The following is a 20000-nucleotide window of genomic DNA, read 5'->3' as shown; positions in this document are numbered from 1 at the left end:
GTACGGTACATCGTTTCTGGTTTCTGAATTATTTGTAGAAGTATTTTACGCAATTGTATAGAGTTTTGGATAGAGAGGCCATGTGGTTCACCAATATGGTGACCGGCAATCAACGAAAACATGAAAGCGCTTACTTTTCGCGCATGAGATAAAACGTTTGTATATGAACAAATCTCCCAACGTACTTGGCTCAAACTGCTGAGATTCATAGGGGTGTTTTCTTCCCCAACCAAAATAGCTTTGTATCATGATGTCACGGAAGGTGGCAATTCGGAAATTCAAAATGCTGTCTTTGCAAAACGAAAGACGTCACGGAAATGAAAACTTGAAAAACGACTTATTTCTCGGTTATCTTCAATCTACTTTAAACAAAAAATCACCTAGCGATTTTGATTTTAGAATATGATGGCGTCACTGTGAAAACACATCTATTGTTTTCTTTCTTCTCTCGAGAGGTCCAGTGGCGGCCCAAGTTTTGTAGACTTTGTACCGTCCCTGCTCAAGACCTCTTAAAATCTCCCTTTAATTCCACTATAGTTAGTGGAGGGAGACTGGTTATTAAAGCCGGTAACTTCAAAGACCGAACTCTTTGTTGTGTTTTTTCGCATGTCACGTGATTTTGATGGTGCGCACGAAATGTTAAAATGGCAGCCAGTCTGTAGTCAGATCTTCCAAATTGCGCGTTTTTTCTCTCGCTTTATCGAAGATCGAACAACTATATATTCAAAGTTTGTCAAAAAGTGTATTCCCGAGTTATGCCGGTTGTCAACTGCTCAGTTTATGACTGCGGTTCATGTAGAAGAACCAAAGGAATCTGAATTTTCAAGGTGCCCTTGGCAAAGGATGATGCACACAAGAGATTGCGGACCAGTGGCTGTGAGAGATCAAGAAAACCAGGGAAATGGATCAGGATTTTAGAAGACAGATCAATGATGACACGATCTACACTTGCGAGAAGCATTTCGACCCCGAGAATATTGAAATATGTAAGTATCGCTTTATGAATTCATCCACAATTACTTAAACCCTCGCAACGTCTTCACTCATTCTTAAAACCATAGTTTACAAAATGGTGAAGATCACTGGTGATCATTGAAGTAAGCTCTTCTTCCTTATGAACTATTTCGTTTTCCCTTTGTTACAGTCTACTCCAGAATGTCCAAAATCGTCTCAAAATCGTCTCCCCATACAAAAAGTTCGTCTGCGCTGTCCGCCATATTGTTTTCGAGTGTGCACCTTCACGATCACGTGACTGGTACCTTCAACCTAAAAGCTCGTTCTTTTGTTTAACCCTTTGAAGTTCTCTGGCTTTCATAACCAGTCTACCGCCACTAACTATGATTCCACGCACGAACCGTCGTTAAATGACCACATGCATAATTGAACATCTCCCTTCCCCTCGGCAGCATTTCTAGCATTTCGGTAAACTAGTAATAGCCAAAGCAACAACGATATCAAATTCGTTGGTTCATTAGTTTCTATAACTTCAGGACTACATATTCATGTCATACCTGTTGATTTGTAACTTCATTGTCTCCGCGGGGCTTGAACCACAAAGTGTACACAACATTGGAATACAACCCAACAATCAGTAGGAGGAAAATGAAGACGGAAGTCAGCGAAATTGATTGATATGCCAGTTTCAGCTTTTCATTTGTCCAGTAATGGTCACAGGACCTCACAGCTAACTCTTTTCCAAAAGCTTGAAGAATGAACCCACGCATGGTCAAAATCACTGCGAAAATCCAAGTACATGGAATAATTACCTATAAATAAATAAATAAATAAAAATGTGAAACTCGTAATATTTACGTGACAGAGCATCCCTCATGCAAAATTGCTTAAATGCGTCATCAGGGCATAATCGTACTTATACATTTTGTTTTTTCCACGTTGGCAGGAGTTTTGGAGACGCCAGGCTCGAGGTCTTACTGAATCACAGCCGCCCCACTAAGCTCAGAGTGAGGGAAAGCCAACATGGCCGACAAAATTATATAAGGATTTGTATGGGAATCCCGATAAAAGGCTTAAGAAGTCAAGTCAAGTTAAGTCAAGTCAATCTTTATTTATACCCGGGGTACTCCTCAGTATTTATAGAACATTATAAAAATATAAACTATCTACAAATCTACACTCTAGTATATAATTTAAAAGTAATTTATAATTTAAAAGTGAAACCTAAGTACATATATCACAATTCTAATTTACAAGTCACAATTTATTCTTTAAAATGTAAAAAAAGTAGAAATTATTTAAAAAGTAGAAATTATTAAACTGCTTTCAAGAAGTGCTGTGTGTGTTATAATAGTAATTATAGCTACAAAAAGCCGCTGCATCCTAAACGAAATGCATTCAGAGTACTTGCTTGCCGCAATTCGACAGACAGGCTATTTCAAAGCACCGAGCCGCTATAACCAAAACTGCTTTAGAGATAATTAGTGCGCGTCTTTGGAACAACCAGTTGGCACTCGGATTCTCTCAAGGAATAGGTAGTCCTATTAGTATCGGTCAGTGTAAAACGCAGACTGCAGACCGGGGATAAAATGCAGACTGAGGTTATAATTTAACTGTTGAAAAAGCCCAAATCCATTAGAAATGCTAACAGTTAAGCCTAAATATTGTTTTAGGCCTAACTGGGCCTAAGGTTAGCATTTCTAAGGGGTTTGGGCTTTTTCAACAGTTACGTTATAACCTCAGTCTGCATTTTATCCCTGGTCTGCAGTCTGCAGTCTGCGTTTTACACTGACCGTATTAGTAGTCCACATATCACTTCATGGCTAAACCATGAAGTTTTTTGTTGACCACGACAGCTTTTTAGAATTTACGCTGGTTTTGGAATTTCTCCCAGCCCAATTTTTGAATAAGTACATTCAGGCATCAGTGTCTTAGCTAGAAAAGGTCAAAACCCTCGCAGCACGATTTTGTAGTTTTTGGGGCTTGTCTGCGAGGGTTTTGTTGCAACCGCCCCACACGACAGAACAATAGGCGAAATGTGCCTGAACCAACGAGTTGAAAATAGACAGCTACCGTCGATGCTGGGACAAAAAGTCGTATGCGTTTCAGGACTCCGATGCCGGATGCAATTTGTTTCGTAAATTTATTGATGTGTTCACTCCAAGACAGGTTTTGATCAATTAGTACCCACAATTATTTAGTTTGGGAAACCTGTTCAATAGGGATCCCATCAATGAATAAGGAAGGGGTTAAATAAAAAGTCATATTCTTTGTCGCCACCCGATTAACATGAACTCTGTCTTGGATTAATTAAGGGTAAGTTTGTTCGCCCGCTATGAGCTATTTTTGGTTTTCACCCACTTGTACTTAAATTGACCACGTGTGACATCCGCCATGTTGGAGCCCCTCGGATGTAAACAAAGCAAGAGCTGGAAAGAGACGTAGTCATAGTTTTATGTATTTTAGTCAGTTGTGGAACGAAAACCGGAAATAAAGATGGTAAATGAATGTTTCGTCTTCTGTCATTAAAAATCAAGGTGAACAGATGGAGGAGCTGACGACAACAAGGCCAGAGAGGTGTATTTCGGCGATCAGTCGAGGTGATACCGCATACAAAAATGTCTTACACAGTGAACGAGTTTGTGGCCGCCACTTTGTGTCAGGTAGCCCTGCTAAGCATTGGGATAAGCATAATGTTGACTAGTTTCAATCGCTGAACCTTGGAAAAAAGGAATACAGAGAAAGGAATTCGAAGGTGGCGCAAGAAAGAGCTGAAAGGGCGAAAGCGCGCGGAACGAGTGCAATAGAGCAACAGGAACTCGAAGCTACTGCGAAACGTAAGCGTGTCAATGAAAGCGGCACACGAATCGCTTCTCTTGATTTTTCTGAAAACACGGAAAGTAATCTTCAGATCAGTGTGCTGATGCAGAAAACGAAGAGATGGAGCTTGAAGATGCCTTTTCGGACTTTGCAAGCGAAACTCTTAAATCGCACCAGGGTGTAAATGTGGCATCCACATCAGGCATTAGTGCTGAAACTCAGACAGAAGCGTTTGATCGTCTCTGCCGGAAACCAAGCAAACATGAATTGCCTGATGTGGAACCCAAACACAGGCGTTTGATAATCTGCATAGGAAATCAAGTGATTCCAAAGCACCTGATAGACCCTTTGCACATATGGCGCCTAAATTTGAATAACAATACTTCGTACATCCTTAGCCTCGTACTTACGTTTCTAGACAGAGGATTTTTCACATGAATGTGAGGCTTAGGATGTACATTGCCATTTATGCAAAGGGTCTAGAGGGACGCGGAAACTCAGACAGAATAACTAAACTACCTCATTTCAACGAGAAGTTGATATCAAGCTCCAGACAAGGGTTTTTCAAGGCAGATGAAAGAGTGCGATTTTACACAGGACTTTCGTCCTACGAAATTCTCATAGTGATGTTTGAACAGGTTGCACCTCACGTTAACGTTAATCGCCGCACTCAAAACCCTTAACAAATTCCAGGAATTTGTTATGGTGCTGGTGAAGCCGAGATTAAATATATTCCATTTCAAGGCCTGACCTACAGGTTCCCAGTATCTATCGGCTACAGTCTCACGTATTTCTTCGGCTTGGATGGTGGTGATGGATGACAAGTTATTTCCTCTTGTTTACTGGCCAGAACGAGAACAATTGTGGCATACCATGCCAATGTGTTTTCAATATGCATTCGGGAAAAAAAGTCACAGTGATCATTGACTGTTTTGAGATATTCATTGAAAGGCCAACAAATATACTAGCCAGGGCCCAAACCTTTTCGTCTTACAAGCACCATAACACCATAAAAAATTCTCATAGGAATTACCCCTCAGGGAAACATATTCTATGTATCTGAAACCTGGGGAGGCTGCACATCTGCCAAGTTCCTTACAGAGAACTGTGGATTTTTAGCACATTTGTTACCTGGGGATATGGCGATGGCAGACATGGGGTTCACCATTACAGAGAGTGCTGGCCTAAAGCAAGCAAAGTTGGTTATTCCGGCATTCACCAAAGGAAAATCCCAACAGGACCCAATTGATGTGGAGAAAACAAGGGGCACAGCAAGCGTTCACATCCATGTAGAAAGAGTGATTGGACTGCTTCGGCGGAGGTTTACTATTTTAGAAGGTACACTGCCCACTGACTTTCTTGCATGTTATCCTCATGGGTCACCACATGCCCAGGTTCTAATGATCGATTGCGTTGTAAGAGTGTGTGCAGCTCTTGTAAATGTATGCCCTCTTATTGCACCATCTTGACTAGTTTTGACAAGTGATTGTGTTTGGCTTAGTCTCTTGTTTGAATAGTCTCTTGTTTGAAGATATCAATGTCCTGACCACAGCATGAATTTAGTTTTCATATCTTGATTACTGAAACTTTTGAAACTGAAACTTTGGGTGGTTTTGGTTCTACAATGTAGACTGTGAATACTCATAAGTTGATGCATCAACAGGGTCAAGCCATAAATTGCCTCCTTAGCAATGCATCTTCCTTGAGTGCCTGTTTTGATAAAATACTGAAATAGTGACTACTTAAAGTCTAGTTTAAGGACAGCCATGATGCACAAGTGGCATGTGATATATTAAAGAACCTTAATCCTTTAATTCCCAAGTGGTTTACATCAAATTTCTCCTTACAGGGCTGTCAGTAAGATTTTTCTCTTGGCTACTACAGGAGCATGCCCCCGTGCACTTTATGAAATAAGAGGAAAATGAGACCAAGAGAACTTCCTGGTTTTTCAATTCCCCTCCTGCTACTCGCATATATAATCTGGCTCCTTAAATCTTAGGGACAGCTTTGTCCTTAAAATAGTGATAAATACAGTGTAGGTCAAAAGAAAACATGAGGGTTCATAAAAATTACCACTAAGTGAAATTTATTTCTTTGATAAGATACCAAATTCTTACCACTAGTACTGTAAGAAAATAATTATGGAGGTCAGTGAAGAGAATTTGTATTTGGATAATGGGAATTAATGAATCAATTTTAGCCCCAAAACTAATCAGCATTTAATGATATTTTTGTATGATATATTGTTATTTTACTGACTATCACGAATGCAATTTCTTGTTTGGACTATAATAACTGTAAACAAATGTTTTATATGTACAAAAATTGGTTTTATCAACGGAGTTGATAATGTAAATTGGCCACCGTGCAGAGATTCTAAAAGCTGACGTTTCGAGCGTTAGCCCTTCATTCCCCTTCACTACCCCTTCATTCAAATGTTTTATATGTTTTGCCATTAAAAAAAAAACAAAACACATAATTAATCTAACACTTTTTAGAATTATTTGACTTACTGACTTTTTAACGAACATTCTGTATAGCTGTAAAGTCTTATTTGACAAATGGTTATCCAACAACTGATATTCAGAAAGAAAAGAAAAAGGAATCACCGATAGATGTGATTGTTTTTGTAATTACATGTTTTTAGTATGGGCCGTGCATGAATGATTGAGCATGCATGTATGTGAGCCTAGCCTTGTCGTAGAGTGCAGCTGAGTTTTGATATAAAACTGGTCACCAATCTAATTGAGCTACCTAAATTGCTTGACTGAGAGTTTGACTGCATTAAGGTTCAAGAAAATCAATACAAACGCAAACCACCACCAATTATGCAAACCAAGAGCATGTACAATGCTTTCAAAACATAATTGTAAAAGTTTGTAATGCTAGATGAATGAAACGCATATTCTGTTGGATCTTATTAAATGGTAAATTTTAGCCAGGATAAGACTTCAGCTCAACTTTCTTAAAAACCCCTGCCCACTTCAAGATGGGTTCTGATTTTTTCGGTTAAGCAGGGTACTTAGATTAAATTTTTCAAATACTAGCATCAAAATTCCAGCCCACCTCAGGCAGGGCTGCGTTAGCATTTGATTGTATCCACCGTATGCTGCAATCTTACATGTTTCGTGAGTTGAGCTGATTATCTTCTCCCCTAGGGTCACTCTTTAAGGTGCTTCAGCCCTCTGTGAGCTTCCTTATCCAAGATAATGGTTGTAACAGATAAACAAAAAATCTTCAATACTGCATGTAACCTATAAATTTATGCAATAATTCGTTTTACTGTACACAAATTTGGCAATTTTCAGCTTTAGAGAAAACCATGTGGTACCCACCCCATTAAAAGAGATTGGCCTTAAATCCACAAAGTATGAAGCTTAATTGTAATTTCTTGATGTGGGAGTGGGAAAACCTTCCTTAGAAGAATCATGGAAATTTTCTGGAGCTGAAAAAATGTGTAAAGAAAATTAAAAACAAGGCAATAAGATTAAAGTAATATTTCTCAAACATGAAGCTAAATGTGGCCTCATTCTGTGAATATTTCACAATTATTCGCCGAAGGCGAAGTGATTATCGGTGAATATTCACCGAGACGAAGTCGAGGTGAATATTCACCAAGAATCACTGAGCCTGAGGCGAATAATTGTTTTAGTATAAATACACAGGTGATTAATTCAAAAAAAAAAAAAAAGAAAAACGTTTCAACGCGAAATCATCTTCACTTACAGTGGTAAATCGACTACTGGCAGGCATTTCGTCCGTCGAGGTGATTATCGGTTGATAATCCGAGATAGCGAGCCAATGAGAGCGCGCGATTTTGTATAAATACTAATAAACAATGATTGGATGAGGATTTTGTGATATCCAGAATAATCAAGGTCGAGGTAAGGGTTATCAGCCTCAGCCCTCGGCTTCGGCTGATAACTCTTACCGAGACATTGATTATTCTGGATATCACAAAAACCGAATCTAGTAATTGTTTTATTATGCATTGTACGAACAAAAATGGTCACGACAGTGAGTGGAACTGGTAATTTATTTGTCAACGAGTAAACCGTGTACAAATCAGCGGCACATAATTCGATTGACAAAAAATTTTAAGCATTAGACAACATGTGAAAAATTGAAAAAAAGCTTGATGAGAAAGTATACAGCAACAAATAAGTAACTGAAGAAACCAAACCTGGAAGTCATTGTTTTGCTTCTTCACTGACGGCAAGCAACACAAAGCGCGCAAAGTTCACATGATTACCCTTAGAAATCATGCACTGCGATAATACATGACATGATAACTCGTGACCTTCAGTGACCTTGACATGATAACCGTATAATCTGCAGTTATGACGTCACAGGCGCTGATTTCGAAAATTCACTGTAGGCTTTCGGCCAATCACAAAAGAGTTAGAGAGTTGAATGTATAATAACAAAGGTTATTTGGCTTGAAAGTCGAGTAGAAAACAACGCGAATATCAGTCGTGCAATAGTCTACTTGATTTTCATAAATATTTTTTCATCAATTTTGACTGATCACGATCTTCTCTGATCCAACGCTGTGCAAGACTTATCGTCCACGGTCTTTGCAAAGGTTTTAAAACCTCAACTTCACTAGAAGAAATGAAGAAATGCGTGACATATTACAGTCGCGTTACCTGCGCAGTAACCGCGTTGCGCACAAACAATTAGCGCGAACGTCCTTAATGGCAAAAACTAGGGGAAGAAAAATCGAAATCGAAAAAAAAAAAATTGCAGTTGTCATCAGGACAATGGGTACATAAATTCATATATAGCTACATAAATTCATTACTATATATATGCATTCAATCAAGCAAATGTCTGTAATAAAAGGAAAACCGCTTTAAGATATGCTTGTCAAAGCAAAACTGGGAAGACTACTAAAACACCATGGACACACAGCAGAAGTCGCGTTGATCTGTGAAACCCATTTCGCAAACATAACGTAACAGTACTCTATTGAACTTAACCTGGGAATAAAACTTGTTCTCGCAGGAGACTGAGCAAATAACTCAATTACGAGCACTTTGTGGATGGACTTAGGGAAGCCAGTGAAATTAAATTATTGATAAAATCTGAGAGAATACAGTCATGTCGGGACCCAAGGAAATTGTTGTTGACAAACTAAGGTCCGGTATCCCGGTAGGGCTCAGTTTGTTATCCAACGATTCGAAGTAACCACTTTAGTTCCAAAGGTTTTTTTTCTTTTGATCGAGTGAACAAACTCCCATCTTACGGCGCTCTTAGGGCTGCTATTGCGTTGATGGTGGGTTAAAATGAAGGTTCAATCTTCGTCAATTGCTTTTCATGTGGAATTGTAGAATTGTCACCGAGGGAAATTTTTTCAAGGAACATTTAATTCAGTTTCGTGAGCTCTCCAAAATGGAGTGTGCAGCCTTGGGAATTCATAATACGGTGGGGAACCGAGGAATAAAAAAATGCCTCAAATCGCATTGAATCTGGAAAATTACCATACATGAAGGCAGCTACCTACAGTGGCAATAAGCTAAGGCTTTTTTAAATTTAGAGTTTTCGTCGTATAATTACCTTCTTTACCCTTTTTATTGGGATTCCCATACAAACCCCTTTTATTTTTGTCAGCCATGTTGGCTTTCCCTCACACTGATGAGCTTGGGGCACCTGCGACTGAATAACGGTCAAGACAGGAATATTTATCCCAAAATGCAAGCCTTTCCTAAAAGAGATTTCAAGAACAAAGTAGGAATTGTAATACTGAAGATACCGTCATACCTTCAAAGCACCGGTAGTAAGTTTGCCTTTGTCTTCGTGTGGATGGACTACGGTATAGTAGCGTTCCTTGGCGATGATAATCATTGTAAAAACGCCAGCAGAAGCTCCAGTCCACGCCGTCATACGCAGGGACATGCAGATCGCATTACCGGGCATCTCATCTGCAGATGTAATCTTGAGGCTTACAAGAAATTGTGGCAGAAGAAAACACGGATAAACGATGTCTGCTACCGCCAGGTTCACAAGTAGATAATTAAAAGGAGTCCTGCAACGTAAACGGGCTTTGATCAGATCGAGAGCACAGTATCAAATAATGCTATCTTTATTTTAATACAGAGAAATAATATTTGTTTAGAGGAAAACAACGTATAACAGCTAAAAATCGATGTGGTTCAAATGGATTTCTTTTCTTCTTTGACCGTAAACGGTTACAGAGTCGAAAACGGATAGCCATTCCCAGATGAGGGATTAATTAAATTCCTTGTCGTTTGATAAGTCATTGAGACAATCCTTTTAACATGGAAGTCAAACTTTTAGAGGGTTTTTTCATCAATTTCACTTAGCAGGTTTGCAGAGAGTAAATTGTACGTTGGTCAAAAATCACAAAATTCTCTATACCACCATCATCTTTCTGCATCCTACGAACTATATTTTTCTATCGGACTTTATTTCGACGTTTATCAGCAACTTTATTGTTGTTTGGTAGCTGCGCTCAGTATTTAAGGTAGCTCCAAAAATTTCTAATTTTCTCAACACTTTTTTCACTTGTCATATTAAGGCACGGCACTATCTCCCCAAGCAGCTAGGTTTTATTATTATTTAAAACAACGAAGTGCTGAATATGGTGACCTAATAGGTTACCTTAGTAAAAGCAGATCCCAACACAACCGATCTTTTGTCAGAAAATGATTATTTTTCAAGAACCAACTCTGTGACCGCCATATTTATTGCTTAAAAGTATTTATAATTAGCAGGCCAAATTCAAGCGGCCTGCAAAGTTGATAAACGTTTTCTGGAGCGGATTCAGAGCAATCTTCGCAATTGGAAAATTTAAGGTTCTCAAATGTATAAATTAAAATCTCAAGGAGTTTTACCGTAGACTGCTGATTACGTTCCAGCAATAAAAAATGTGCGTCACCAATATATTGTCTTTTTTGGAATCTAAGCATTTAAACACAAAATGTAAGGTGTTGCTAAATGGCTTTACTGTTGCTATGATGACCTATTACGACACAATAAGGAGTGCATCTTGTTAACCAAAAATTGTCTCTAAGATGATAGAGTCTATTATTCTAATAGTAAAGTTTCTTGAAAGCCGTGAAAAAATAAGCAAGTGTACCATTACTTGAAACCACATATATGGTGGTGCTGACAACTTGTACCTCATATCCCGATTCCTAATAACGACAAAAATGACGAGTAGATTTCCTGCGATGCTTGCAAGGAAGATTAAAGACTTGATTGTCAATAATGCAACATCCAGTGAAGTGACCATGATCCCTTTGTCTTGCAGTAACCTGATGAAAAATTAAGTCGTTAAATTAAATGTTATCAGAAAAATACTTTTGAGTTTCCTGCAAGGGATGACAGCATTTTGGTTTATTGTTCGTTGATTGATTGACTGAATTCGCAGTAGAAAGTATCCCGTATTTTGGCCAGGAGCAATATTTCCAAAAAAAAAAAAAATTAAACTGCGAACGGAAGTGTCAAAATTGGAAACGTTTTTGGCTCACATTTATGTACGAACATGTCAAAACCCTGATTTAAGCAATAGATCGGATTTCAGCTTTTCCACGCTTTACTCTGTAGTAAACATGAAACTAAATCAGAAAAAAAAGGCCGCAGGCGCATAGAGGAAAGGGCAAAGACATGTCACGTAGAAAACCAAGGACCATGACATGGAATAATGGAAAATACAAATGGTGCGCTTCTATTGCTTGAAGTAAACAACAGCGTCTACTGAAAATATGGCGTTTTTTTCCGAGAAAATTTACACTTTCCAGAGTTGACAGAAACTATCCAATCACAAGAAATTCAAAGGTTACAGTTTTTGACTACAATGAAAAACAAACGGCCCTCGATTTTCAGCCCCGCGCCTCACGGCCAGAGCAAAAATGAGAGAAGTGATTTGACCTGACACAGCAACCGAAATATCAACAACAACTAGCATTTTTTTTACAGCCCCTGCCTGGTGCTTGCTTTGATCGGTGCATTCCACGTAAACGCCTGTTTAGCGTCTTGTTCCAATTAAATTGGATAGACTCTTCGTATGACTAACGGGTAAAATATTTCATTTTTTCAAAATTAGAAAAATTCAAATTATTTTCGTAAATTTTCGGGATTAATGGAAACCAAAACAAGATACATTCTTAAGGTTACCGCACACCTCAGTGAAACAGATGTAGCGCTTTTCCATTACGGCGCAGATACCCCAATCCCAGGAGGTAGGAGGTTTTCGTATTCTTAGATTCCAATTACGGGTTTTTTTTTAATCAACTTCTCCATCCATTGTGACGGTACGTAGCAGCGGGCGAAAGCTCCGCGTCGCTTGAGTAGGACGCCATCGAATGAACACCACCAGAGGTCAAGAATACAAAACTTTTTGCTTCACGCTACTGTTCACTAATTGCTTTGTAAATGTTTGACGATTTTCATCGTTTTTCTTTGTTTTGATGAACTATTATAGCACTTTGCGAGCGAAATTGTTAGTTATTGTTGGATTTCTATGGTGGATTAAGTGTCGGGACCGCCACTTTCTCTTCGGGACTAGCACGTCATCATCATAAATCTATCACGTTTTCTTCAGGTTTTATTCACTGAAAAAATATTACTTTGTGGTTTCACTCGGCCCTTGTTCATATCGATTTTGAGAGAGTAGGGATAGCGCAGTGGTGAGATCACTCGTCTCCGACCAATGTGGTCTGGGTTCAATTCCCAGACTCGGCGTCATATGTGGGTTGAGTTTGTTGGTTCTCTACTCTGCTCCGTGAGGTTTTTTTTCCGGGTACTCCGGTTTTCCTCTCACAGCATTATGTATCATAGCTTCACTTAATAAAAGAAAAAAAATAAATAATAATAATAATAATAATAATAATAATAATAACAATAATAACAATAATAATAATAATAGAACTTTATTTGCATACGATAATGTTTAAAGCTGAATAGTTCAGTTATGAACTTAATTTTTACAATTGCGTACAGAAGCCTGAAAAATTCAGGACTTCAACGGGTTTAAACACGTTTACCTCGCGATACCGGTGCGACGCTCTAACCGACTGAGCTATGAAGCCACTGACGTTGGGAGCTGGCCATTTGTGGGTTCTAATGTTCCCGTGAAGAATGAATTAGCGATGAAATGATATATAAAATGGATCATATGTTAACTGCGTATATGAAATCAAGTGAAGTTATGATCCTCGCAGTTATGAACGCAAATTTTGCAATTGCGTTCATAATTTGCTTTTAAATTGGTGGGCTTTTTCAAAATTTCAGTGTATGTTTTTTTTCATCGGATACAATTGTGATGTATTCACAATAAACGAAACAAACTATATATATAGCGGAAGAAATAATTTAATGAAAAACGGAAACCTCGTGTACAGGGCCCCCAAGGGAAAACCTAACATTAATTATAAAATTATTAATAATTCATGATCAGGAAACAAAAGAAATGTTTCTTCAATGAATATCTGTATATCTGATACAGATTTCTCTTCATTTACATAAACGTTTCTTTCGATTTTCCCTGTTAAAATGTCTTGAATCACCAGAGAAATGTCCTCAAAAGTTGGGTGAGAGGGCATAAATATTTATGATTTTAGTTTGTAACAATATACATTTTTTTTATACAATGACTCGAGCTGCGGCTTTGTCCCGCGTTTGGGTCTGCAGAGGCTTTTAGTAAGAGGTAATCAACCGACACTAAACAAGTTGGAATACATGCAGTCATCGTAAACACTCTAGGCTCTGTTGTTGATACATATACAGTGCCCTCGTTAAACAACCTTTGCCGTGTTTCGGAGCAGCTTACACTTAGCTTATTGACATTGTCCGTCTAGATTAATTCGATTTCAAGTAATTTGCAATATTAAAGTGCTACTATGATCAAAAATTTCACTTCCTTTTTCCTTCGGATTTTGAAAGCTTGTTTTCTCGACACCTGACTGGCAAAATTTTGAGCTTCAAATTTTATCCAAAGGCTGTTTTCTTTGAGTGCAAGTTTTGGATTTCACGGTCCGTCATTACTTACGTTCAAGACTGACCGATTGGACCTCAGAGAATTGGGTAGAGGGCAAGATGACGTCAAAGAATTGCAGTGTGTTAACGCAACTTATTATACATGAGCTTAGAAGTCTGACAGCTCCAAGCTTCAGTGTTGCATATTAATATAGGCGGATGCACACATATTGCATTTTTAAACTAGTGAGTCTTTGAGGTCATCTTATCCTCGATCTAGCTCTCAAAAAATAAACAGGTATCTTTCTTCACATTTTAAATTTAGTAATGGCGACCATTAATTAGGACAATTTCAGTAAAAATAAACAGGTATCTATTTTACATGAAGGATTAAAACATCGGTCACTTGGTGTTCAGTTAACATAGTTTTGAAATACACAGAAAAATAGAATTGATTTTGGTCATAGTAGCAGTTGTGTTCTTGTCGTAACTCAAGTCTGGTAAAGATGGCACCATCATATAAAGGGTCACGAAACGTGGGTCACAAGCTCTTTTAAAGAAGACAGGAGCTGAAGACGACTGTTCTTTAGAAGGGGCATTTGGGACAGACAAATCCGACAATGGAGGGTAGAGCATTTGAACACCACGTTTTCCCGAAGAGGCTGAGGAAGTGAGGGGGGGGTGTGGGTAGGAAGCTTCGAGTTGATCGGCACATAAGTTTGTATCAAAGAAATTTGCAAAATCCGTTGGTATAATATTTAGATCTAGATTCTACCTTTCTTCAAGAACCAAGCAAGCCTTTCACTATATACTCACGAATTTATCCTTACTTTACTTAACATTGTAATTCCACTTCAGTGGTCTTTTACATATGTCTCCAATATTCTTCTTGCAAAAGCGTGCTGTGCGAGCAATAACAAATTCAGCGGAGCGCATTCTCCTCCTTTATTCGCGAAATGGAATGTGTAAACTGCCGGCTGCAGGTTGCAAGTTAGATTTGCAGGTCACTGTTTCACCATAGCTGAAAAAACCCAAACTTTTAGTAATGCTAACATGAGGCCTAAAAAATAATGTTTAATTAAGCATAAAGTTAGCATTTTTTTAAGGTTTGGTTTGTTTCACTAATAGTAAAACAATGACCTGCAACAAGTACTTTACACCCTCCGATTTGCGACATTACGCATCATCAAATAAATTCATTTCAAATTTCTAAGTTCATGTTTTATTATCAGAATCATTTATTGCCTTCGATATTTTTTTGATTTACTTGAAGCAAGCCGCCAAGGGCACCATTATGGTACTAGAATAGCTAACAATTAGCGGCTACATTTTTGTCGCACTAACATCAAACAATTTACTATTCTTTATCCTTATCTTAATTCTTTATCTCTTTCTGGATCAAGCACTAATTCATCTAGATGTTGCGCATATGTGTTTTGTGCATCATCAATGCCAAAAATACAGACAAAAACGAGAAACAAAAAGACTTCTCGAGTTTCATAGCCATCTCCATGCATTAATATCTCAAAAGAGAGATCAATTGCAACAGTAAATAAAACTGAATAGACTAGAACCAGATTAAACTTACCTCACAATCCTTAAAATAACTGAACTCTTTGAAAAATTGCAGATGCAAGAGAAAAGCTCACCAATACCGGTGATTCGATAATTTACTTTTCAGCTTTTTTTTCCGCGCTGCCACTTGATGAAATTTGAAGGGATTGATGTGGTGAGCCGTCAACATCTAAGAGTTGAAAATATACACACCAGTAACCATAGTAGGGTGATACAGCGGCTCTCGTAATATATAATGTGATTGGCTTGGTACCCCAGCCAAAAAAAGAGACTAAACAAGTGAAACGATGACTAAAAACAATATAAGCTGCTTTCAATATCAAAAAATAGCAGGAAACGAGAGCTGCTACACTACTGGCCTAATATGCAGTTCTGTAACAATTTGTAATAATCATCGCAGTTTGAAATACCTGTCCCGCCACTTTGCAAATAAAATCGTCTCGCTTTGTAATAACTGTCTCACTTTGTAATAACACTTGCCGCACTTTGCAATAAAATAGCTATCGCACTTTGTAATAATCTTTGTCATTCTTTGTAAAAAAACACGGAAATAGGCCTCAGTCCTTAAATATCGTTTGTTTAGTATCTATTGTTCGCTATGTGCAATTACATCTAAGGTAGACTGAAGACTATTAAACGATCAGTAATCAAAGTGGTTGAGGTTTTACAGTTTACTTTTAACAACGACGTTTTACTTTACCACGGTAAACGCCAGCCGGATTCGATAGGCTGGCTGGATGAAAACAGATCTTAACTAAAGTAAACGAAAGCGAATCGGCATGTTTTATCACAGGCATATTTCGCGCCCGATTTGTTTAATAATCGAGCACAGCTTTTAGTGTCGTGACACCTTTTAATAAATTGATGATAGAGAAGAAAGTCTGGAGATCCATGAAGAAATATATTTATTTAATAAATATATGAATAAAAACAAACCAAGAGATTTTACAGGAAGTAGGTACAAACTATTTCCCCAGAACAAGAAATTACCTTCATTACCTTATCTGTGTCCTCTTTGTTCTTAGTTCTCCTCATTACAAGTAGTTAAGCATGGAAAAGAGGTTGTGTTGTCAAAATTCAGTAAAAGACGGCGGTAAAAATTGTTATAAATAGATCAGCAGTGGTCTGTACTGACATTCTTATTTAGTATTAATCCGTTCCTTTTGTTTTCAATTGATATTCTTTTTGTTTGACAAGATAATAAAACGACAAAACCGTGCGACTGGAAGTCTTTTCCCGAGACCGTGACTGCGCGAGAAAAGATAAGAACATGAAACTGTGAGAGTTGACAGATCTGGATTCGTATATTATGACAAAGTCTGCTTTTTTGACAATAACAAAAGTTACCCATAAATTTACTGCCAATATGGATTTTCGAGGAAGCCCAGCTTGTGTTCAAGAAGACGTTCCCTAACTTTCTTGTAAGTAGTTTCCAATGGGCTAGTTCTAAAACAGAAAACGAGGAATTGAAGAATAGAAACGGAAAACGAGGAACGGGGAATCTCTAAAATTGGGAATCTCTAAAAGGGGAAATCTCTAAAATGGGGAATCTCTAAAAGGGGGCATCAACAAAATGCGGAATCTCTAAAAGGAGGAATTAATAAAATAGGGAATCTCTAAAAGGGGGATTCTCTAACAGGGGGAATCTCTAAAAGGAGAATCTCTAAAATGGGGAATCTATAAAAGGGGAAATCTCCGAGACTGGGAAAATTAAGAGAAATCTGATCAGTTGATTTTAATGGCAAGCTCCGTTTTAACGGTGCAATTGTTGAACCGCTGGTACAATTCGCACAGAAATGCTGGCTATTAAAATATCAACGAAACATTGTTTCTATCGTAAAGCTACGGACGAAACATACATATGAAAGAAACATATTATATGAACGTTTTGATCAAGGCAGCTAATGACGTTTTTCAAGGAGCTAACTTTTCCCTCACCCCCAAGGTCTCGAGATCAAAGTACACACATTCGAGCATCATCGCCATTGGATCTTCACATGTGTCCTTGAATGAAACAATGTTTTTGTGCTGTAAATCCTTTAAAATCTTCCCCCCCCTTGGTGTACCTTGCCGTAAAATCCAGAGCTGTACTCACAATTACATTACTGCTCAAAAGGAAGTTAACGGTCGAACCAGAAGGTTTCCCACAGTGCAGATCATTGCTGAGTCTTCATGTTTTATGTGCCAATTATCAAGCAGCTGTATGGCGAAGATATTTGTTTCCGCTTCCAGATCTTCCTTCTCCTCATGGGCATGGCTGGCAGGCATGCAGTACATCCAATCTGGTGGAATTTCTCTGGATTGGATTTAAACCTGTTCCAAAAGAGGTACTAGAGATACTGTCTTGCACCTGCAAAAAGATTTGTGCTGTGGAAACGTGTTGCTGTTTGAAAGCTGGACTCAGTGTACTGACATGCCAGGTTGCACTTTGCAGTGCGACAACATGGCCTATAATGATGTTCCCGATCGGGAAGTGGAGTGGAGGATGCAGATGATTAATGATAAAAATCCTAAGTAAGTCAAATTCTACCCCTTTGTATTATCATTTTATTCAAGTAAAAGTTTGAAACGTTTTTTGATGGTTTTTGTTCACTTTACATACCTTTATTTTCATTAAAGCTGATTACATGAGGTGCATGAAAGGTAGACATGATCTATTGAGTATACAGAACATTGAATTAGTACGTATCGGTTCCATATTAAAAAAAAAAAAAAAAAGAAATGGACTGTACATGCTTTACTCAGTCTTAAACACTGCACGTGCAAAGGGAAATACAAATTTTAAGAAAGAAAGTGGTATGATAGTTAAATTTACTTTTTAAACATAGGTGTTTTCCTAGTGGTTTAAAATGAACCTTGTTTTTTTCAATTGTTTCTAGATTATCTTAGCTGAGAATGAAGACATAAGCCAAGATTACTTTAAAAGTTACCTTTGATGCTTAGTGTATGATTTATGATGCAAAGACGACAATTTGGCGAATTGTAATATAATTGCACTGTTGTAAAGTAGTGCATTATTTGTGACGTCATTATTTCATGACTTAATAAGATAATTATTTTTTTATTGACACCAAACATGCACAGGATCTTCGTTTCTTGTTTTGAATACAGTGTTGCCCGTTTTCCGACGTATTTTACAAAATTCATGGTCGTAAAGGTTAATTTCAGGAAAACAAAATGGCCGCCATTGGGTGAGCTCAGGGAGAGTATTTGAAATGCAATTTTCATCATATAGAAGCTACCATTCTAGCTTTGCCATCATAACTTTTCATAATCTTGAATATTGAAAGATTAAAATAAAAGAAGTTTCGTTTGTTCCCCTAAAGTGAGTATTAAAATCGTTTCAGGTGATGGACTATATGTCAAACTAAATTGAAACCAGCGAAAAATGCAGATGGCAAACATCTTCCAAACCGTTTTCCACCTGAACACGAAAAGCGTTGATTGTGTAAGAACTACAGTTGGTGTAGTATGGCCATGGAGCCGCGTCGAGCCACAGAAAGCGCGCGAAAAATGAAGCCTCGTTTATGTTTAGGTGAGTTAACTTGGGTTGAGCCTGCAATCTAATGAAGAACCAGTGCCTGGCCAGCGGTCAAGTTAAAAAGCCGCTGACCTCGGTGAGCTCTAACCTTGAGCCTGCGATGTGGTCACGTGATACTGATCAGCGGATACCTTGTTTTGACAGGTGTCAGTTGATCAAAACGTGGATGTCCGATCCAATATCAAAGATGTATGCTTTAAACTAGCATGATACCGGTCACATTGGCATACAGGGACGGGTGGACGTACGTACGGACGTACGCACGTACGCACGTACGCACGTACGCACGTACGCACGTACGTACGTACGTACGTACGGACGGACGGTCGGTAGATGACGTCACGGCTATAAAACCAAGATTTCTCGCATCGATGGATTACCGTATTTTCTTAACAGTGGTGCTCAGTGCGCGCGCGGAGCTCCGCTCGCCTCAAAACAAAGGCATAAATTGAACAATATGTGAAAACTCATCCTTTCTTGAACGAGATGCTTCCGTGAAGCATACACTGGGTTGCCTGTGTTACGCGTTACAGAAAATCAGAAGGCACTGAATTGTGTGGTATTGAAATACAGCATTCCTAGCCTGCGTAGCAAGCGTTCCTTTTCGACAAAAAGAGCTTCGAAACGATTTTCCGCAAACTGGCCGCGCGGAAGTTGGGGCAAGAGACTGAGGGAACGCTTGCAAGAAGACCCCCTATTTTTGAAAAGGGCCCATCTTTTTATGGTTGACTTGACACACGCTGATTAACGTCTTATTAACAAATTAGCCAATAAAAGATAACCATGTTAACACATGTTGGCTTCCGACAAAACAAACCGAGGCTCCGAGGAAACACCGAATGATCAACGAAGAATTTGCCAGTGTGATTTTAAATGTTAAATTTGTAACGGCAGCTTCTAAGTTTTGGTTATGTTTCTTCTGAGAATTTGTTTAAACCATCGAAAAGAAACTTACGGGCAAATTCTAGCTGATATTTGCAAAGCGGTTGGAATAGAAGTTATCGAAAACAACAGCCAATTTTCAGAAGTTGTAAGCAATCCGTGTGCTCGTAAAATACGAAATTTAGAAACATATAAACTCGTACAGAGCTCGATGGGTAGTAATTAAGGCCGTTAAATGCAAATCTCCAGCAAAGCTGACCATGAAACCATTCAAATAGGTTTACGT

The 20000-nt window shown here is 38.4% G+C and overlaps 1 protein-coding gene across 2 annotated transcripts in view; it reads right to left on the bottom strand.

Annotated features, from left to right (window-relative positions):
- The window catches only part of LOC137967733 (neuropeptide FF receptor 1-like), a 49565-nt gene that overhangs the window by 11824 nt on the left and 17741 nt on the right, over positions 1-20000 (bottom strand). The window contains exons 1-4 of one of the 2 annotated variants that reach the window (XM_068814284.1): positions 15305-15428; positions 10920-11054; positions 9538-9802; positions 1512-1766 (exon numbers count right to left, since the gene is read on the bottom strand). In XM_068814284.1, coding sequence (XP_068670385.1) covers positions 1512-1766; positions 9538-9802; positions 10920-11032 — 633 coding nt within the window. In that variant the 5' untranslated portion in view covers positions 11033-11054; positions 15305-15428. Of the gene's footprint in view, positions 1-1511; positions 1767-9537; positions 9803-10919; positions 11055-15304; positions 15429-20000 lie in introns of those variants that run through there. The other variant, XM_068814285.1, reaches the window with a different exon arrangement.

The sequence above is a fragment of the Montipora foliosa genome, chromosome 8, assembly GCF_036669935.1.
Source record: "Montipora foliosa isolate CH-2021 chromosome 8, ASM3666993v2, whole genome shotgun sequence".
NCBI classification, from domain to species: domain Eukaryota; kingdom Metazoa; phylum Cnidaria; class Anthozoa; order Scleractinia; family Acroporidae; genus Montipora; species Montipora foliosa.
The sequence above is the reverse complement of the archived record's forward strand: the minus strand, read 5'-3'. Positions and strand labels throughout refer to the sequence as shown.